The following is a 23,318-nucleotide window of genomic DNA, read 5'->3' as shown; positions in this document are numbered from 1 at the left end:
TCACTGGCAGATACACTGCCCGATTTTCAGGTACACCCACAGACATAGCGTAAGATACTGTATACATGGCCCACCCTACGTAGACTACCTCCAGAATCATCTTTACAGGCAGTAGCGTGAAGGTGAAGATCCGCTCCTCCCACAAAATGCCGAGGTCAAGAATATCCGACAGCGTCCGAGCAATCCGGATACATGTGGCGACAAGTCGGCTAGAGGAGCCCACCTGGGCCTCAGTGGGTGGTGACTTTGCTCTATTCCTGTCTTCTAATGCCATTTCACATGAACCCACGTGGTCTGTGTCACTGTAATGTAAAACAGGAACTCTCTTCCACTCTTCTCCTCGTGGCGCCTTCAGGACTAGACCAATGGGTATGTGGTGTAAGAACAAACCACCGAGAAACAGCAGCGCCCCCTTCAGGCCGTACGCTTGATGAAGCCTAGCCGTGAGCAGTGGGACCAGCATTCCTCCGAGTAGTGTACCCATCATTGCAAAAGCGTTGGCAGCTCCGAATTTCTCCTTACAGTGCTGCTGTAGGGTGACGAACGCAACTTGGAACACAGCCGCACCAAAGAAACCTTTGTAATAGACAAGAGTTTTACGAAGAACAGAATGAATGCCAATTGTCTTTTTCTACTTCAACTTTCAATATCAACTATCATCGTATTTTTGAAGTATGAGTTTATTTTTTACAAAAAATGTTTCATGCAGGAATTAAAGAAATTGATTTGAACAGAAAAGACTATCTAGCCCTATCATTGGCCATTTCCAAATCCTTTTTTATTTTTAATTCAGAATAACCTTCTACACCAACAAATTTTGTGAAGGAAATAGAAAAATATATAGTACAGTTGTATTTTCTTTTTTCTAGGATGATAAACCAGGTAGAATTAACCAACGATCAATTGGACATTATTGTCAGGGAGTCTTAAAGATGGTTCATTTTCCATCCTTTACTTCTGGACTTAAAATCACTGGGATGAAAAGATTATTAACGAATGATCAAAACGGAGGAAAATTTATTTTTTTAACATTATTTATTTAGATAACTTAAGGGGTAATATAATTTGGTATTGTAATATGGTAGGTACAGAAAAGAAGATTAATGAAATTCTTAAGGCTGGGTATGAATATAGTTTTCCCCTAATTTACCCGTAGAACTTGTGAAAATCAAGTAATTTGGTTTAGTTCATTAATCCGCGTGAATAACAAAATTGCTTTCAAGAAAGAAATGTTTCAAAGGGGCATTTTACAGTGGTAAAACCAAGTACTGCATGATGAAGGGTCATCTTTTCAAAGTTTTGAACAGTTTCGGGCTAAACATGGTGCTTGTTGTATTTTTTTTAGATTCTTTTTCGATTGCCATCCCCTTATAAAGAAAAAAAAACATATTCAAAGGAAATCAGAGTATGATAACGAAGTATACAGATATAGACGCATCAAGATGATATAATATCTATATTTGTTTAAGGAACCAAAGTATGTCGATATATACACCGAAAATTATGCGACAAAATATTTCAACCACCAAAATCTGAAAGGAAATGGGAAGTAATACTGAATCAATAATGTACAATGTTCCATAGATCTAACCTAAATCAGAGACTTCGTTATTTTCAATACAAAATTCTGCACAGAAATGTTGGTGTCAATAAATTATTCTTTGCAATGGGACTCTCTAACACAGACCTCTGTACGTTTTGTTTGAGCTCCACAGAAACAATTCCTCATTTGGTTTGGGAATCCGATGTTACACAAAGATTTATTTCTCAAATATAGAAAATTATTTTACAGATTCAAACTCAAATTACTAGAGGTACCTTTATACTTGGTTCTACAGAACACCTAAGGTGTTACAATGTGGTAATTTGTATGCAAAGTACTTTATATTTTTCTGCCAGAAGTAAAAATAAATCATTAGATTTTTGCCAATTTTGTCATCTTTGAAAGCTAGCGAAGAAAGTAGATGAATACATGTCTGAAAAAGCTAAAAGTTTCGTATCCAGTATTAATTGAAATCGTATTCATATTATTCAGACTGTCTGTAGCTATAGCTGCCTGTCAAATTGTATCATTTGCTTTATGAATCATATGATGTGACATTATTTGTAGCCGAATGTTGATAAGTGAATAACATTTCTTTGTGAAAAAAGACATATCTAAAGTTAAAACAAAGGTCCTATCCTATACAGCTACTCACCAGACAGAAAGAACATGACTGCAAATGTTGAGGGAGAGTCGCAGAAGTAAGTAGCCACGATGGCAAGTCCTGTTCCAGTCCCACCAACGGTTGCTAGAAAACGAGGATTGATCCTATTGGACAGAATCCGCCATATTGGAGCTATCGCAGGTGAATAGAATCATTGAAACATGTGAAAGATGTCTTTCACTTCTAATTATGTTTCAAAACAAATTGCTGTCTTCAGCAATGATAAATAATAAGAGAGAGATCGGGGGGATATCTTAGCTTATCTGATTCAATAAGAAGAAAATAAATAAGATTTCGACGAGATGACTCGCATCCAGAAAGAAGGGCAATTCAAAGAAGGAAGAGAAGGGTGCGAGAAGGAGGGAGTGGTAGGGGTTTATACATCAACAGCTTATCTATTTGCATTTTAAAAAGATGACGCACACCAGCTGACTCCTTGAAAGGACATTCGTCTGATCTTTTTACATGCACAGTGAAAGTAAACAAAGGTTGAATTGTTTGTGCAAAATGCACGCTGATAATCATCTTAGTGTAACGGCCAAGGAGGTGATATACCTCCTAATACTTATATGAATATAATTATGCTTACAGGACCGTACTTTGCATCCAAGGGTTCATCCAGTTTAATTGCCTATCTTTGTTCTCTATCTCTGTTTCCCCTTCTCTCTTCAACCTTCTTTACAGCAATGTTTGGATATATGTTCTCTGTTTGAATTAAAAGCTGTTATTTATGTTTTATGGGAATGATAACCTGCTTGAACTCGTACGACATTGCAGTGATTAGTTTGTCGAGTGTGTATAGATATAAGATATTGCATTTTTGATTGAAGGCGGGAAAACAATATGACAGCTCATGAAAACAACTGCTTATCACATGCGGTCCTTTTGAGGAATAGTGTTTGGTTTACTTTGCGGAACTTCAAACATAATGTGCTAGCAGTAAGTTGAATGATGTACATGTATAAAACCATTATATTAAAATACGGTCATTGACGTTCACCATGTTCACATATCAATTTAGGCAATGCCTGAACGTACGACTTCAAGTTTGAAACGAACATAATGGATGGATATTATTGTTGATTCCACGTTGACACCAAACCTTTCGTTTCTTTTTATCAAAGTATTCTGCATAACAAAGCAGAAGCCTCATTCATACTGATGTTGCTGTGTAGATGTGTAAGCAAGCAATATGAAAATTGTACTTTTTCAGGATATTGCATTCTTCAGGCGCTTATGGATACAACTGTGACAACTGTACCCGTTTTAATAATCTATTGGCAGCAATACAAACATTCACCAATTTGCTTTGGAATATTAATCGTATATAAAGTACTTAGACAACTAAGTACAGATGTCTCTATGAAATATCTTCTTAAGATTTTCTATGGAAAAAAAAATGCTTAGGCTGAAGAAGAAATTACAATATCCATACTAAAGATATCACCTCACCATAGCAGCTATGCGGTAAAAATATTACGTAAGAATATAAAATGATTTCACACATTTTCTAGAAGAGTGAAAGAGAAACTGACTTACCTTCCTTCATAATGTAGGGAGAATACTACAAACTGTAAACGTATGTCAGTAGCAGGCCGAGGGAGTGTGCATTTCTCAAAGTAATGTCCTAAGGAATGTCCTTTTTATCATGTAGCTTGTATTTTCGTTGCCTTCCCATTCAGCCATGATGGTACACTATAATATTCCTCGATATCAAGTGATTTGTTACATTTTTTTCTTCTGCTATCACTAAACACATTTATCTGTTTGGGATAATATAGGCATATTTATTATACCCCTTTCAATAAACAACCGCCTCTATGCCTAAACCCCACCCACTATTGCATTTGATATGGGCGATGTTTCTATGCTGTCTTCTCTGTCTTCTCGGGTAAGAAGGGTGACAACCAGTTAAATGAGAAGTTTTGTCAATACTTAAGAGCAGCTGCCATTTGGAATCTCCAATCTATAATCGTTATTCGAAATGGTGACAAGGCCATAAGGGGTATAGACGTATGAATGACCATGTCATAAGACATGCGTAACTCATTATCGAGTCAATATTTCATTAAAATATGTGGTTTAAAATGTTTTGGGTGTTTTTGTTTTGTTTTTTTTTTTTTTTTGATAAATATAAATGATGCATGAATGGCAAAGGAGGAAATTTAGGGGAAAAAAGACAACGACCAAGCCCGAAAATTTAGCTTGTATCCCCCGACAGCTAAAGTAGCCTAACTCTGAAAAAAAAGAAGTTCCGGTGGAACCTAGGTAGCGGGCCTTGGAAGCATGACATCACCCTCGTCACTAGAGTATCAATCTGTAATCTTTAAGTTCCGACACTGATCCTCACCAGACTTCAATCCTGACTTAGCATGAATTTCGATGGCAGGATACTCACCGGCTAGCGTATACGTGCAATACTCGAGGGATAGAATGAAACCCATTGTGGAGTAACTCAAGTCGAAATAGAAAACGATCGACGGTAGGAGAACACCAACAGACTTCAGGTAACCCTGATGAAGGAACTCTATCCCAAAGTTGGCAATCATGACCACTATCCACCACTTGTCTCTTGATTCTTTGCCCAAAGCCATTGTGTTGGTAGAATCTGTAGAGTGAGTGAGGCCATGTTAGCCGGATGACCATGATGATACAGAAACAACAACTAAAATTTGTAAATATGTTAATAATGACGACAATGATAGTCTTAACTCAGTCAAACCTGCCTTAGCGGCCACCTGCCTATAGCGGCCACCTACCGTATGCGGCCACTGAAACCCCCCCCCCCCCCCCCCGTTGAAGACCCTGTGTATAGCGGCCACCTGCCGCAAATTTTATTTCCCGCGGTAGATTTTAACCTGTCTATATAGCGGCTACAGACTCTCATGGAGCCATAGCCGAGCCGATAATTCAGCATGTTTTTCTGCTTTGTAGCCGTACCAGCCATTCATTGGCAAAGTTAAGTGATCGCCACCGCTGGCAGTCATCACTCATTCAGTCATAATGATGCACTAGAGTACCGCTTTCTTCATGACTGTACACATGCCTTGACAAACACCGGCATTGTTCAATGCATGAAACACAAGTGTGCATACGTATCCACCACATACATGAACATGTAAGTTTTTAACTATAGATGTATACAACGATAATATGTAAATGCAGGCAATGTACACAATTAAAAGTCAGATAACCTGTCTATAGCGGCCATCTGTCTGCAATGGCCACTTTTCGTCTCCCTTGGATGGCCGCAATAGACAGGTGCGATTGTAGTAACATTTATCGAAATGAAAATAGCTTTTCCCATCACCGGCATTAATGATTATACTGATAATTACAATATAAGTAGGCCCTATACTTAAACTTGAAAAGACTTCCTTTTGCACCCCCTTAATCTTGCCACGTATTTCTCAACACTACCCTACCCTCGCGGTCGTTAGCTCACGCAAAGGATGCACGCATTCACACACATTTGACAAGTGGTGGGGTATGAAGAGACATAAAAAAAGTCTTGCCTTAAAGGAGACCTCCGGATGACTTTCAGACTTATACATACTTGAACAACTATAGATTAGTTATACTGAGTAATGAGTTTCAGAATTTATGATTGGGATGATGAATAATTAATGTTCTCGAAATCTATGTATTAGGTTTTCCAGGTCAAATATCCACAATAGTAGATCAAGCGTCACATTAGGTAATTCAAATGTCAATAGGGAAATCAAATGTCCACTTAGCAAACCAATATCCTATAGACCGATTCAAGTGACTGTTCATGGAAGTGCGCCCTCTTAAGGCGACGCCATTACTGGGGGCCAACCAGGCCGGGTCGGCAAGCGCCGTGCGTGCGTGGCAAGGGTGCTAGCGGCAGCCAGTGCTTTTACCACCCGGCGCCAGCCGGCCAGCTAGCTATCTCTGGCGCTGGCAGCGATCGACGCATCTGGATTTGTGACAACTCTAACGTCTACTTTTTTTTTTTTCGTTAGCTAATTAATAAAATTAAACAACTTATAGCGAATGGGCAGATGGCATATACGGCTGTAGCCAAAACTTGAACTTCAAGGTAAATATCGGTACGATCCGTGCGTGGAATTGTAACACGTTAGACTCTATTTCTTTTGCGATGACCTGGGTACTCGCGTGTAAGCCCCTTAACATTAGATCTATTCACATTTGTGTAAGAGGATAAAAAACACCTGGGGAGAACTATGGCTAGGCGCAGACAGACGTCTAGATAGTAAGCCTAGACTGTTGAGCAGTTAACTGATATAATTAAATACAAATAATGAATCAGTTTTGAGCTAGATAGTAGATATGGCGCTATCAAAAGTACTATCAAAGCAACTAATAAGATCAGTTAACTTAAACCTTTTTAGGCTTTTGCCTTTTCTCGGACCAGTGGGGTAAAGTCTGTCTAACGTTTTTTAGATCTTGTCTAGAATTCTAGGCAACAGTCCAGACTAGATCTAGACCCGTCTAGACCTATTGACTTCTACCTAGAACCCTCTAACGTTAGCTACATCCTATATCATTTTCGGTTGTCACTAACTTCCGGCAAGTCTAAGTAAACCAAACTGAAGGCAAATCTAGGCGTTTCTAAGCCGTACAAACTTAAGAAGTTAATTTACGTCGCCTGAGGTCAACAACCAAACATTCTACTGTTTAAGGTCTAAGTAACCTTGCATTTAACATCGCGCTATTAAACGCCTAAAATTATAATCTACAAAAGTGATTTTCAAATCAAACTTCCTTAATATGAATTATGCTTATGAAACGGATGTTTGCCACCATTCATGGCAGTTTAATATATATATAAGTATCACTTTATCAAAAATCAATTCAAATTCAGAGTTCCAGGCCCAAATTGAATATGGTAAATTTAATGCTGAACGCTTAGTGAAAAAGTAAAAATTTACAATATAAGATTTTTTTTTACACATCTTGAAACATACATTTGGCTGTAGTGATAGGCTTTAAAATGTTTGTCATATAGAATGTAGTATACTAGTAGCCAGGAAGTGTATTCTAACTTTTGTAAGTATTGCACCAAGCATTTAAATATATATATATATATATATATATATATATATATATATATATATATATATATATATATATATATTTAATTATTTCTCAAAATCTTTGATCTGAACCTGTCTTCTAAAATGAACAACTTTATTTCACGAATATGAATATGCAGTGATTTAGCCTAATCAAATAGAGAATCTATTAGGCATAGGCCAAAGTTTGTTTCAAAAATCTGTGCATTTTTTTATACCGCTGTGTTTCACTTAAGTGTATATTATATTCATCATGCGTCAGTATATTAGTGTCTGAATTTCACACACTGACGTGCAGCTTCCATTTCCGTTTTTTCGCCTGTTATTTTATTTTGTGCACCCAAACAACTGCACAATATGTTTTTTGTTCTGATCCTTTGAAGCTTTCATTAATTTTAGATCGATATGTCTGAATTACTCAATTTGTCCAAAAGAAAGGCATTAAATGCCGCTGAATGACTTTTCCACAGTGAGTAAAACAATCACAATTTTAGCGCGGCGGTCGCCGACCCAGCGGCCGCCGGCGGCGCATGGCATGCGGCCGCGCCCGGCTAACTATGCGCGATGGGTATACGCGTACGCTGGGCTGCTAGCTGCAAGTGCAACTCGCTGGGTAGCTGGCTCGCTGGGAGCCCGCGTTGGCCCCCAGTTATGGCGGCCGTTATAGCGCCGCTAGCGGCGGTAGGTGAATAGGCCATCGAAATTGAAACGGTCTATAAGGTAAGTAAGATGTCCACAGCCATGTCAAATATCCACAAAATGTAAATTTTCGCGTCACCTCAGGTCAATGAGAGCATATCACGTCATTCATAAGTGATTCAGATGCTACGTAAGTGATTTAGATATCAGTTGACTCCAAAACACGGCAAAGAGTATTATCTTTCTCAAGAATATGAAATCCTGATGGATATTATCAGGCGCAGACAACTGGGTTTTCATTCACACACAATCTGTCATGACTTCATTAAAACAAAGCGAGTCTCACTCATTTTTTTTTTGCCTTTTTCTTATTCAAAATCTAGGGAATTCCAAAGAGCAATTAAGCATAGATTTCGAAATTTGAAACTTGAGAGGCAATTTTGCATTTGCAATAAATCGACAGGAAAAATATCTATGAACTGAAAAAAAAAATGAACAAGAGAACTACCGTATTTTCATGAAGTGATGTAAAAGAGTTAAGAATCATTATTATGAAGAGTGACTTCCTGTGTGTGTGTGTGTGTTTTTTTTTTCCTGACCAAATAAATAACTATAGTCCGACCCTGGAAAATTCTATTCTTAAAAAAGAATCGATGGAATTCCTATCATAACATTTACAAATATTTTCTTTTTCGGTAATTTTTTGTACAATGTGTGCAAAGATTTCATTAAATCTCATATTTCTTGCCACCGCAGTCTGGCATTTGATGTGTGGTGCTCTGCACGCACAAGAACATAGGCTTTCTGAATCAAATTCAAATTGCTCAAAAGCAAGTATGATATACTGTAGTCATTCGAATGGCATTAGAGAAATCAAATATCCATGTAGGTACATAAGCAGTCCATAGTCAAGTCAAATGTCCACACAATAGAAATTCTTTCGTCATCTCAGGTCAATGAGAGTATCATGTCGGTCATAGGGAATTCAAATGTCACATAGGTAATTCAAATATCCTTTCACTCGAAAAAATGATGACAGTGTTGGATGATAAGCATTGTTTATGGAGTCTATGCCAACATTATTCAACACAATTTAAGTGACACCACTGAAATAACTATGTTTCTCTTGCTGATCCGCAATTTCCTATCTGAAAGAATCTCTTTCAGGAAATACAAAAGCAGGTCTTTCGAGGTGAATGGCAAGGTATGAATTGTACCACTTTTTAGGCAAGAAAAAAAAAACAGGGGGAGAGAGAAAAATGGGAAGAAAAATGAGAGGATAGCAGGAAAAGAAAATAGTTAGAAAAAAAAAGAAAGAATGTAAAATATTAATAAATGATAAATGGTTATAGCCTCGACCGGAACCGTCCTATTTCCAAAGTCCGTCCGACAAGCCTGAGAAGAAACGTTCTTTAGAAAACTTAAACTTGAGAAATTGACATCAAAATGACAGGTTTACATTTGTTTCTGACCTGCAGCACAATTGCAGTAAAGGTAGTACAAGAACGGCCATTCGGTATTAAAAAAAAACAAAAAACAAAAAAAGTCTGAAGAAAATGATTTCCGTTATGTTTTAGACAATACAAGTGAATAGTCTCATGCCATAAATCCTCATTCTTTCGTATGAAATAATAAATTGCACGTAAGGAAGTTACACCGCTATCATGAGATTCATGTCAGCTTAGCCCTATTGATTATGTCTGTATGCATTCTAAAAGAGTTTCAATAAGATATGTTTTTATCTTGACACCGTATGGACCTGTGTTTGTGTATATGACAAGTTAATGCAAGACTAATTACTGAGGAGTGCGTTTATGCATGTAAGGCTACGATCTACATGGTTTAAATAAGAAGTATTTAAGACTATGGACATTTGAAATCACTATATTATGTAACATTTGATCTCCCTTATGGGACATTGCTCCAGTCATTTGGATACTTATTTGGCTATCCGGAAATTAAATTACCTAGTCTGATATTTGACATACGATGTGCTACATGGACATTCCATACCTACATGGACATTTGAACTGCCTATTGCTAACTGCATTGTATTGTGGACATACATTCATCTCTCTTACAATACACATGCACATTTGAACAATGTGTTTGAGCCAGTGGACATTTCACTTGGAAAACATGTCCTAAACGATACAATTACCTATGTGAAATAATGATTTTGTGATTCAAGAAAGCACTGTCTAGGAGGAAATGGACACTTGAAAACATTATCTGACAATGGTTTCTCGGAGCTTCGTTCTCTGTAATATTTTGCCATGCAACATTGAACTGCATTGTCTCTTGTCTGATATTTTGTACGGACATTTCATACCTTTAAGTGGACATTTGAATTGCCTAATTTGATACCATATTCTGTCATGAACATTTATTAAGCTGAATGGACATTTGAACTACCTATTTGACATTTGGTTTATCTCGGTGGACATTGACCCGGAAAACCTATATAACTACTTGCAATGAACAAGGATGATGACATGGCAGCCCCACCATAAGCTGATAAGAATGCATAAGTTTAGGCTCAAGGAAGCAGAACAAAAGGAGAGGGCATGCACAGATTCTACACAGGTGAACTTGTTAACCAAGCGGTATTGTCATGGAATTACATTCCTACATTTCTGAAATATGTGAGGCTCTATGTCATCAACACTGGCTGTTCAGTGTTTCCGAATATTGGTTTCTCTGCTCAAGAACCACATGAAAATCAACAAATCTATACATGGCGCTGTCGATTTATGACCTACATGGTGTGCAATTATGAAACTCGTCTGGAATACCCTTTGACTTGGAAAGACCTCCTCATGCCGCCCTTTTTATCTTGCCGTACCGCTCTACGCCACTCTAGTGTACCCTTGCTATACCTAACGCAAGTGGTGTGGCATGAGGAGACATGAGAACTAGTCTTGCCTTTAACTCAACCAACCCTATTCAAAAGCAACGATTTGGGGAATGCTCTGCTTCATTGGTTGCTTACAACAAGATTGCTATTACTTGCTTGTGGGCCCTGTTACATAAAAGTTATGATCAAACTTAAGTCAAGAAAATCATATGTAACTTGAATTTCAACCAATCAGAATGGAGCGATTGGGACTTACGTTTGATCGTAACTTTGATGCAACGGGGCCCTGGTCACTTTTCCAACTCGTGCTCATTATCTAAACATGTGATAAGCTTTTTGCTCTCTGAATTCACATTCGTTATGAGCACGTCTTAGGTTGTCTCCCATTATCAGAATATCATATTGCCCGACTTTCGCCCGACATAACAACTGAGTAGCCGAACGGAAAGGGGAAAAGAGAGAAGACTTGCAGTGAACCTCCTACCCCGAACACACACACACATACACATACACACACACACACACACCCGACCACACATAAAAACACACACACACACACACACACACACGATATATTGGGCTAAAAACTCAGTATATTCATTTTTTTTTTAATGAAGAATGAGAACAAACCACCCGCAAAACAAACTTATAACGTTTAGTCCCAGATGTAAACCCCTTTCTGCATCACCACCCCATGCTCCCATCACCAAAAGAGTAAATATAGATAAATAAATGAATAAATAAGTACATAAAGAAATAAGATTTATGCTAATTTAACAAATCGTGCCCTCCATACATTAATGCATTCAAACTGGATCATCTACGTAGTATGAGTATACTTAAGAACGGGTTGTTTACAGGTCCTTGAGAAAATAATCTCGTGCAGATTTCGGCCAAATTAATAATGTTATCATAACTATGTGTAATAGGCAACATGTTACATTCCCGCAAATTTCTTCTAAAACAAAGCGAAAGATGGACATAATATGCATGATCAGGGCAAAATCTTCAAAGAGCCTAACATGGTATATTCATGGTACATAAAACTGAATATAAATGTGATAAAACTTACAGTTACCATGTCGATAACTTCTCCAATGATAGAGTTTACTAAAGTTAACAAAATTAGAGGTGATGCATTTTGTTTATATCGGTCTTTTAGTAGGAGCTTCGGACGGTACACCTGTCTCGTAGAGTACGCCCTGTTACATTTCAGTACGTGATGCCATGTCGCACGCACATGACTGTAGTTGTTGATATTTTGAGCAAGTGTGGAACAAGCTTTCTGGCTGTTTGCCGAATGTACATGTAGTTTGAATACAATATCAGAATAAGTTTTTACACTTGTCTATTGAAGTAAACTGTTCATCTGAGTTTAACGTGCTTTAATTGCATCTCTTAATATTGGCAGTTCATAAAAAAACAAAATCGAATACAGAGCTCGGAGATCAGCGCATATCTTCCAAGCAGCTCATATTATTTCCACCCTTTTTGTGATAGCAAAAAAAATATATTAATATTACTACTACTAATAATAATAATGATAATGATAATAATAATAATAATAATAATAACAATAATTAACAAAATAGATTAATAAATGAAATCCTGGATCACGACGGTGATCCGGTATACTATCAAAATTTGATCATCTGTTTCTTGTATCGATATCAAGTTTTTCTTAAAATTTCATTCAAATCCGTGAATAATTTTTTGAGTTGTAGTTGCAAACAAACAAACAAACAGACATCAGACAAACAAACCAACGCCGGCAAAAACATAACCTCCTTGGCGGAAAAAACAGCACTGTCTCTTACCAACAATGATCATTGGCTTCCTCGCCGGAATCTACCATGTCTTGCTGGAGATGACTTCTCGTCTCAAGAGCACGCCGCGTGAATGACTCCGGCGTCCTTTTCGACACTGTGCGAAGCGCACAAAATTTCACACCTGCACAGTCATGTTGATCACTGCACGTAAGGTTCTTTCCCATTGGACAAGAGAGAGAATGATCGCGGAAACACATACGTTCTATAGAGTCTCTACCAGCTTTTCTTTATCAGTATAGACAAAACAAATACCAGTAATCTCCACTGCTAAATACAAATTACAGCATCAGAAAACAGCAATCGCTACTTAATTCTGGGGATAACAAGTCAATGTCTGCAGCTGTAGGCACTTCAAGACACTTAGCGGACGTGGATTTATTCCATTATGATTAATAAGTAAAGACAGGAAAAATGCTTGACTCTCTTTATGCGTGGGGTTTTCCGTTCTGAGTGGTTTGGAGGGGCCACGCAGATATGACTTACATGAGGTTTTTGAATTCTCACTCCACCTAATCTAATTATTTTTCCACTAATGAGAATGGCTTCTATTCAGATGGGTGTGGTTTAGGTGCCTTCTGAGTTGGAGGTGCATGTGTAAATCACTTTCTATTAAAGTTTAGAGTCAAGTTACATAATCTCTTCAAATTCTCTTGAAAAGGTTTTGACGAAAGCGTCTCAGAGAAAAATGTGTGAAAAGGAGAGTGCGATGTTGAAAACATCAAATATGTATACCGTACTTTTGTGTTAAATTATTATCAACGCCATCAATGTCGACCCCCAGCTTAAGTAGTGGTTTGTTGCTTTTTGTTGTTGTTGTTGGTGTTGTTGTTGTTGTTGTTGTTTTTCCATCTATCTTTTCCATGTGCCTTTCCATTTATTAAACACATAGCACTCTCTTTAAGCAATATACTACCAATGAGATGCAGTCCCCATAATGCTAGCACATCGTCTTTACATAGCCCAAATACACACAGACACTCTTTTACGAGAAGGGGAATATGGGCTCACACGGATGTTTCCTCATATATAGACGTGTGTTAAAATTCAAAATTCAAAAATTCTGTAAAATATCTGGGAGAAATAAGGTGTTTCGTCTTCACTAATCTCGATAAGTGAGATATTATACCCTTTCATCCAGCAAATTTCCAAGGGGGCTTCTTCGGCTCAAACTCTGTCCAAGGGTTCGCAAGCCAGACTACCAGTAAGTTCTTTGCCCTTTACATGCACCCAGTCAAGTATAGTCCCTTCAAATTCCATGAGAAAAGCTTTCATCTTTCAACCAAAGTGCAGTTTGTAGAGGAATTTATATTCAATTTCTGCCGCTATCAATTCTTTTTTTTTTTTTACTGCATTTCTGATTTTTGAATTCTTTTTTTCATTTATTTTTGTATCTTTGGTACGATTTTGTAAAGCGGTCGGGGACATATTTACATGGCAGGTGTGAGCCCTAAAGGACCCAGCAATGAAGGCATGGAGTATCTAATACTGCTCAAATCTTTCTACATTATGCCTTAATCATAACATGGGTCCAGAATGACCGATAGTAATGAATGAACTTATATGGAGGACTTTATAACTCTCCGGAAGAGGACAGAAAGTAACATTCAGATGTGGGGTACTATGAGCTATGCTAATGAGATGATCAGCTAAATTCTCACTGTATTCCTCTCTTTTATTCCCTCTTAGGCTCACCCGAATAGAAGGCTCCAATTCGGGGTCAGTTTTTCACATTTCGATCTTCTTTTTTGAAAACCCGACCATACATGTAGTCAAATTTTCTACAAATTTGGCAGGTATTCACTAGCGTGTCAGAAGCGACAACAGCACGTACCATGTCCTTTATTGAAGACCCCCAGTATACAAAGGCCCTTACAATAACCCAGTTTGCTATTATAGTTTGCAAGAATGCGAGGAAAGTAACTTAAGATACTCAGTGAGCGCCAGGCCCGGTATGTTGTCAATGATAATTATTACCACGTGGGAACGCAGCTATGATAGGAGAGTCTGGTATCAAGTAACGCGCAATAACAACAATTCCAGGTATTATCCCTGGATGTCTCGAGCCGACAATGGTCAACAGTCTAAAAGTTATGTCTTGTCTGTCTATACTATTGCCCCACCTGAGGAGATGGAGCACCTCGATCGATCCGTCAGTCTCAGACAGGATTGTCGCCACCCATGCCACGGCTTCTAACCAGCCCAGAAACGGCTCAAATCAAAGAAAAGCTTCTTCACTCGGTCTAACCCTACCTCAAGCCATACCACACCTTCTCCAATGCCCTGCATAGCCTTGGCACTAATGAGAAGGAGTTTGTAGCCAAAACTATCTGATATAGCTGCAAATGATCGAGACTAGGCTCTGCGATGGGCCAAGTCCTCTGGCCAATTATGTATACCTATCCATGTATATAGATGTTGGATGCGACGAAAAAGGCAACAATTAATTGCATGTCTTGGTTGCCGTATCTGCCCCGTAATTAGGCCGATAAATCTGCCTCTTGCTCGACTGTTGGTGGCCTCTCGTCAACTAACTTTCCGGTCTGAATACGGTCGGCTCTACCGTTTTACCGACTGTAAGTCCGAACAAAAGGCAGATTTATCGGTCTAGGGCGGAATGTAACTGGCAGTCGATATTGACGAATGTGTGTCAGGTCAACTAAATACCTTGTTATCACGTCCTCTTCCGGAAAAACAAACCGGCGTTTTCGCTTGAGTTTGCATATATTGTACGTGACTGCTGAGGAAACATTTTAATACTTCTACGACAACAACCACGGAACCAATGCTTTATTAGCCTCTCCAACATGTCCAATGACTAAGGACTTGAAAGGGATCGTATATATGTTTTGGTTGAGACCTGATTTCAGGTTTCTAATATTTTTTTGCGAGATGATGAGAAATATCTCATGATATGAAAGAGCATGTAAATTCCATGAGGAATTCAACGTTTATTTGATGAAAATCGGTCTTGAAATGGCTGAGTGATATCCAAAACAGAGCGATTCTAATAAAGTGTGGGACCCACCGTTTATTACGATCGCTTTGTTTTACTTTGTTTTTTAATGGTTCAGTTATTCCAAACCCGACCTTCATCAAATAAACTTTGAATTTCTCTTAAAAATGTATGCTCTGTACTATTTCATAAGTGTTTTCTTGGTAAGTCTCGCAAAAAGTTAAAAGCCCAATTCTCATTTCCACCAATACTTTCCATGTATTAACCCTAAAAGGGCGGGGGGGGGGGGGGTGGAATCCGCCCCCCCCCCCCCGACGTTTCGCGCTATAATTATGTAACGCGAGAAGGCCTCGTCGCGAGGCTTCTTGACTTTCTTCGTTCAAGTCTCGCGCAACTTTTGAGACCAAATTTGCAACGTCCGCGCATACTTTTGCGAAGCCACGCCCATTTTTGTAACGGAATGTCGCCCCAAAACGGGCAAAATTTTGTGATTTTGTGTACATTTCCTATAGAAAACAGTGCTCTGTCATGAAAGTCATAAAAACCTGATTACTTTTTACAATTATTCACTTTCATTGATTAATTTTGTGCTAATTATGGTAGAAAAGTGGTCAGTGACAATTTCCAATGAAAAAACAAAGAAAAAACAAAAGTTGAAAAACAATGAAATACATAAGAAATTCTGAAAACAATAAAATACATAAGAATTGAAATGAGTTTTGGAAGTTTTTGTGATGTACAATTGTTGAATATGCTAAAACAGATTTACAGATCAAAAATTAGACTCTCAATGCTTTTAATTAGGCTAAAATATCACCTTGAGCTTAATTTGCATAATTAATTAATTAAAATTAGAAATTGATTGTTTCAAAAAATCTTATGACACAATCTTGTAGATTATGACGCGGGTCTCACGCATGCAAAATTTCATCGCGATCGCACCTCCGATGGCCGAGATCTCGGGGGGGGGGGGGGGGGGCGGAATCCATCCCCTCCGGTCTGAGCATAGCCAAAAAAGCCCGGCCCCTTTAGGGTTAAAGCATCAACCTAGCTCTTTTTTTTTTTTTATTATTATTGTACAAAACAATGTATTTGTCCCCACAAGGGGTCTGTGTTACATGTGAATGTTTTGTGAAAATAAATCGAAATACAATTAAAAAATTGAATTGAAATATCGCATTTCTCGGTTTATCCCAACCCTCGGGTGTGTCAAGCCCTCTTACGGCAAGTTGCGTACACTGAAACACCGCTACGAGTAAAAAGAGTCCAGAAGCTAGACTACGGTCCAGTACAGTGTGCACCTGACCTGATCACGTGATTAACCTGACGTTCCCCGACTCCGAATGCATGTTATTGCACGCCGTCCGTACAGGAAACAAGTCTGTTGAGTTTCGCCTTTATCACTGCCAAAAGAGAGTGTAGAAGACCAGTCAAAATGGTGATTAAAGAGAAAACAGAAGGGATTGATAATTTGTTCGAACTCCTAGAGAAACATAAGGATAAGAAGGTGCAGTACATTCTGTTTTGCGGTTCGAAGAACAGTGATGGTGCGAGTTGGTGTCCGGACTGCGTGACAGGTTGGTAAAGTCAAAATTTACTACTTTTAAGTTTTTCTAGGTAGGCCTAACCATGGAGCTACCAGCTCCATGGCCTAACCTAAATCATGTTTTTTAGTACTTTTACCTCTTAGCTTTGACTTAGCCCTCAACCAAACAAGTTCACGTTTTCATTCAGATCTAGTTTCAGAGTCTGATACTTGATATAGAGTCTAGAGTATTTTATGTAGCAGCTCACTTAGGAAATAATACTGAAGTGTCGGTGACGGATGACGTGAGACCGTCGACCGGTAGTTGCATGGTCATGGAGCTGGCGCCGGCGGAGCTGGAGTAACTGCGAAGGAGCGCCCCGCGCCGCCGGCCCGGGGTTAGTTTTAGAGCTGGCGTGGAGTGGAGTGGAGTACCGTGAAGTGCAGAAAGGGTGTGCTGACAAAACACTGTCACAGATCAATGCAATGTACTTTGTGATGTACAGATATATCAGTCTAATATAGTAACAAAAACCATGCCAGGCCAGTAAAGTGAAACTAATGACGGGTAATGTATGTGAGAGCCTTCAGGAGGCTGCACCTCTCTGTTGAAGATCTAGAGCTAACACCCTCCTATAATATCCTACTGTAACTGCTCTCCACTATCAGTGACCTCAACACGTTCGTTACTAAACTTACTGTCAAGTGCCACACATCCATCGTGCCAAATTGGTAATGTACCATGTAGAATGTGGAATGTAGTAAAACCCTTGACTCTTGAGTGATGCTGCATAAACTGCTGATGGAGGAAGGAGATTATTCCAATCTTGGATGACCCTTTGGCTGAATGAGTATTGGACTTCCTACAGACCTAGCATCAAATCTCATGTGTTGCTTCTTGATTTTGAGTTGGTGTCCTCTTTGTGCCCTGGTGTGTAGCAAGTTGGAAGATTTCTGTTGGGTTGATTTTGTCTATGATGTTGAAAATTCTGTAGGTTTGGATTAAGTCTGCTCTTCTGTGTCTATGTTTTAGTGTAGTGAGGTGGGGTTTCTGGAGTCTTTCTTCGTATGGAAGATGTCTTATGCTTGGGATGAGTTTGGTAATTCTTCTTTGCACTCCTAATAGTTTGATTTCCTTTTTAGGTGTAGTCTCCACACTTAGATACTGTAGTCAAGATGGGACCTAATCAGCAACTCATAGAGTTGCATGATTATTTTTGGACTTCTCTATTTAAAGGAGTGTTGTACCATGCCAAGCGTTACTGGTTACAGTGTCCTGGAGTTCCTCCTCCTATTGTAGCTCCTTGTGATGTTGGTTTTCCCCTTTTCCATTGACTGCTGTCACTGGCCTGCTACTGTAGAAGGTCCAACTCCCTGGATCATGGAGAGAATACTTTAATATTTGAGTCAAAAGCTGCATCAGGTGGGCATTTCATGAAGTGCTCTGCCAGATATTTTTTTTTCTGACAAACTGTTATAAGCTATGGAAATCCTTGCATCTGAATGGCATAGAGCAATTTTGTCAGAAAAAAAAAAAGAATAATGCTTCATAACATGCTCCCCTGGTATTACATGTAGTAGGATGCTGGGTGTGGTTATTAATTTGTACTGTAAAAGTAGCCATTTTTGCCATCCCCCCCCCCAAAAAAAAAAAAAAAAGAGAAAAGTTTGTTGTTGTTTTTATCTTATAGTTATCTTGATTACCATTATCATTATCATTGATGCCATTATTATTGTTGTTGCAGCTGAGCCAGTGGTGATGAAATGCCTTGAAGCTGCACCAGAAAACGCTGTCTTTATTTATTGCTCTGTGGGTGATAGAGCAAGGTAAGTATTGATTTACGGTTCTTAAGTATTTGTAGTGTTTTGAAGGACATTTTTTTTTTCTTTCTCAGTTTTCTTATGAATCCAGGTAAGAGGCTAATATGTGTAGCTCATTAGGTGCTATCTGAAATGAGAATGTATAACAGAGAATATACTTGTACTTGTACATCAGAAGGAATTCAGTACTGTCACTGCAGAGTCCCTCATATTAAATATGAATGTAAATCTATGATACATAAAAAAAAAAAAAAAAAAAGGCTCAAATGTTGTCCAAGTCAAACAAAACAAGAAGGTCCAGCATATTTAAGGGTAATCTATCCCCAAATGATATGTTTTGTAAGTGTATGCACCAATGTTAGTGGAAGACATAATTGTAGTTATGAGGACGATTGAACAATTCATTCAATAATTGATTTTTGAAAATCTAATGTCATGGCTGTCAGTGCTGGATGAGATGACTACAGTTTGTAATGTCACAGTAGGACACTGATTTAAAAAAAAAAAAAGATCTTTGTATACGCCAAATATTTTGCGAGGTTTTTATTTTGGCGAATTTTGAGAGTCAGGTGCTATTCGCAAAATTAAAGACGCGCAAAAATATTGACTCTGATCCTGATGTGAATGTGACGTACTCATGCACACTTCTCAGTTCAGCACAGGACTCCCGATCGCGAATTTAATCACTCACGAAATCATCGGGAGTTCCCGATTCGCGAAAATTTAGACTCGCGAAATTTGTGGCGTATACAGTAATAGCCTGATGCTGATTGAAATGCAGAGAGCACATGAAAAGTTGATACAAGAAGAAAGGATGCTGATCTTGATGCAAGAGAATTGTGTACACTGTATTAGAAGCTCTACATGGGAAAAGGAGAGCAGTTAAAAATTAGGTAATGACACATGACTATCACTGTTTAATTCTCATGTGTAGACAAAGCTGTATGAACCACATCTGGGGGTTTGCTTAGAACTCATAACTTCCATTATTTGATTGTTTGTTTCTAGCTGGAAGGATCCAAACAATTCATACCGAACACATCCAAAGTTGTTGCTCAAAGGTGTACCAACTCTTCTTCAATGGAATACTGTAAGTAAACCTTTTTATCCCTAACTCAGAATCTCTGCCATAACCAAAAATCAGAGATTGGAATTCTGTACATTTCCTTCATAAATGATTTCAAGTTCATGTTGTTTTTATGGCTTAAAAAAGTATTTAAAAAAGTGTTAAAAAAACAAGTATGTAATCCTCTTATCTTGTGAACAAAGAGAATAAACAATTTCTGTCTGTCATCTTATTTACTGAGAAATCAGTCAAGTTCTAGTCCGTATTTGTTGGCCTGATAGGGTTATTTTACTATATTTGCTCACATACACAGATTCAAACAAGTGCTTTTCAGGTGTAAGTGCAAGAATGCAATTTGATTCAGCTTTAAGGATGGCTTAATTGGAACCGTGAACATTATTTCCTAACTCTACTACATGTATTATGTACTCAGAGTACAGTGTAGAGTCATTTACTCTTTCTGTATTCATATACAGTTGAGCCTCTATTATCCGGCCTCCCTTTATCCGGATCTCTCTATTATACGGACGCAATCTCGCTGTGAATTAAAAAAAATAAAATAAAGCCATACGGGAGGAAAGGGGGATTCCCAACTCCTTGAGAACTCCTACACAAACACACATGAATTACATATTACTTCCAACATGATTGACATACATATTACATCAAATTTCCTTCCAAATTGCTTACCTTCAGACATTTTAACATCCCCAAACATCCCCAAATGTAACAATGAAAAGGTTGCAGTATACACATTACTACATGTGGTACTACCATGGGCTACATCAGTACATGTGTATAAAGCATTGAGTCTCCCGTATCCGGCCAAATCCCTTATCCAGATGAGCCCCGGTCCCGACTTGTCCGGATACGAGAGGTTCAACTGTATTGATACTTGCATATTGTCTGTGTGTTATGATGGCATAATACACAAAATTAAAAGATTTGAAACTTACAGTTCACCGTAAACCCTTCCTGCAGATATACAATAATTTCTTATCAGTCATCAACCAAGAACACATTGTAATTTCCACCCATTATTTCTTGTTTGCAGCTACAAGTAGATTAATGACATTTCTAAAGCTCTTGAAGACAGTCTGGAAAATGCTCGAATTACTTCCGCATCAACAAGAACTTCAACCAAAAATATTCAGAATCGTCATTCATTGTAGAATTTGCAAATGCAATGAGCCAGAATTGTTGTTGTTGTTGTTGTTTTGTGGACTAACTCACAATGTTGCTCAATGACATTTGTTTGTCTGTCTGTTTGCCTTTCAGCCCAAAAAATTGGTAGAGGAGGAATGCGCTAAAGAAGATCTTGTTAGTCTATTCTTTGAAGAAGATTGAGATTCACATACTTCACGGGGAGAGGATTTTCAGTGACCTTCAGATGTTTGTGGACATATGTAGTGCAACTTCAGAGACACAAGAACTGTGTGTTTGTTTGTTTTGAATATACTGTGTAACAAACCCCTCTCAAAGATAAATGTTATATAAGTTAATTAATTCTGTCAGCATCCATTGCCATTGAGAGTTGTGGATATATTTCTACTTCATAAAATGCATGGACATATGTCAAAGTCAGATTTTAAGTGCAGGAATCACAGTCCCAAAACAGCTCAAACCTTTGCAATGAAAGTTGAAGTTATAAATGTCATGGTAAGTAGATAGAGATGTTTGTGCTACTTAAATGCATGATGTGCTGATATTTGTACTGCTGGTACTTCAAACACATTCCACTTTGGGAGGAGTGAACAAGAACTTCAAAAGAGTTTACAGTGTACATGTACTTTCATTAACTGTAAAAAGTGATGTGTTCATTGGTATACAGTTTCATAAGGAATGTTGCATTCTCATTGTTTCCTGCATAAGAAATAACCTACATTTACCGTACATCAGTCTTATTTCACATTTATTCACATTTATATGCATCACTGCTTATCATTGATCATGTACAACAGTACAACTATGCTTACAAGAATGTTTCCTAGTACAGTGTATACAGTACAAAGAAGGTATAGGCATGTTTGTTTGTTTGTTTGTTTGTTTGATTGATTTTGTTTGTGTGTTGTTGATTTTTAACACTGACAGGAGGCTTGTTTCAAGGATCTTTGTTTCCAGTGTGTACTGCCCTCTGGTGGTCAGTCAGAGATAACAGTCTAGAGCCTTACTGAGGGTTCTGTACCAGTCTTGTAGTAGAAATGAATTTTTTAAAAAAAGACAGAAAAGGGGAAAAAATCCTTGTAACCTCAGCAGGGAAGTGAAACAGAAGGGCATGATCACTTTGCTGAGGACGTGGATTTTATTTTTCCCCCTCTTATGATAATACTGAGATGTGTTGTCAGTTTTCAGCACAAAGTACAAATGTAGCACACATGATAATCATGCAAAAAATTCTGTACTTGTACTTCCATGGGTAGAGTGTGTACGGATCCATTGACTTGCCTGTTGAATTAAACACTTGTAATAAAAGCTGTACAAAATTCTGCTGTACCCCATGCTTTGTTGTCTGAACAACATTTAAAGGAGAATGAAACCCACATATATGTGTGAATTGAGGGAATGCAGCAATATTAGTAGAACACTTCAGTGAAGCTTGAGGAAAATTGGACCAACTGTTTAGTTGTTATGAATCTTTTAAGTTATGGTGCAGCCATCACTGGATGAGAAGACTACAGCACTTTGTAATGTCAAGTAAATTGTATGTACAAGGTGGTACAATACAACATATAAGGAAACTATAAAGAAAGTTCAACATATTTTCACTTTTTTAGCTCTCTGAAAGAGCACTAGACCATGATGTCTTTCAGAAAACAGGGAAAATATGATATTATGCTCAACATATATCAATAACAATTTGAAGAGTTTATGTACTTTTCATAAAAAGCATTTTTTTTGGTTGAATTATGTGTATATTTTGTTCGTACTGTACCGGTATGTGATGGCACGAACTGTACAGTACATGTAGTTGTCTTCTCATCCAGCGATGGCTGTGCCGTGTCTTAAAGGGGATGGCTAGTAACTGATCAGTGGGAATCAGTGGGAATGCTGGGGGATGATTGTTCCAATCCTTGTGGGATTCATTTAAGAGTACATTATATATCTATTGTTGTGTGAAAATCTTTGCTTCAGAATGGTCTCGTATTCAAGTAATGTGCAGTTAAATGTTTCCAGGTTAGCATGCCTGTACAGTGTTGGGGCGATCGTTAACAAGCCGTTAACGATTGCCCCAACACTGTACAGGCATGCTAACCTGGAAACATTTAACTGCACATTACAATGTACTTGAATATGAGACCATTCTGAAGCAAATGATTTTCACACAACAATGTACAGTATTCTTAAATGAATCCCACAAGGA

The 23,318-nt window shown here is 38.1% G+C and overlaps 2 protein-coding genes across 2 annotated transcripts; one reads left to right on the top strand and one right to left on the bottom strand.

Annotated features, from left to right (window-relative positions):
- On the bottom strand, positions 1 to 4,801 carry LOC140227953 (monocarboxylate transporter 11-like). The gene is made up of 4 exons (XM_072308335.1): positions 4,606 to 4,801; positions 2,199 to 2,339; positions 89 to 576; positions 1 to 15 (listed from the first exon to the last, which is right to left on the bottom strand). Exons 1-4 carry the CDS (start codon positions 4,799 to 4,801, stop codon positions 1 to 3), a joined length of 840 nt encoding a protein of 279 aa, XP_072164436.1.
- Positions 4,802 to 16,878: 12,077 nt separating this feature from the next.
- On the top strand, positions 16,879 to 22,165 carry LOC140227389 (thioredoxin domain-containing protein 17-like). Its single transcript, XM_072307796.1, has 4 exons — positions 16,879 to 17,122; positions 18,816 to 18,897; positions 19,900 to 19,981; positions 21,236 to 22,165. The coding sequence occupies exons 1-4, from the start codon at positions 16,981 to 16,983 to the stop codon at positions 21,302 to 21,304; spliced, it is 375 nt and encodes a 124-aa protein (XP_072163897.1). The 5' UTR covers positions 16,879 to 16,980; the 3' UTR covers positions 21,305 to 22,165.
- Positions 22,166 to 23,318: the final 1,153 nt, after the last annotated feature.

The sequence above is a fragment of the Diadema setosum genome, chromosome 4, assembly GCF_964275005.1.
Source record: "Diadema setosum chromosome 4, eeDiaSeto1, whole genome shotgun sequence".
NCBI classification, from domain to species: Eukaryota; Metazoa; Echinodermata; class Echinoidea; order Diadematoida; family Diadematidae; genus Diadema; species Diadema setosum.
Note: the sequence above shows the minus strand (reverse complement) of the source record. Positions and strands in the feature narration are given on the sequence as shown.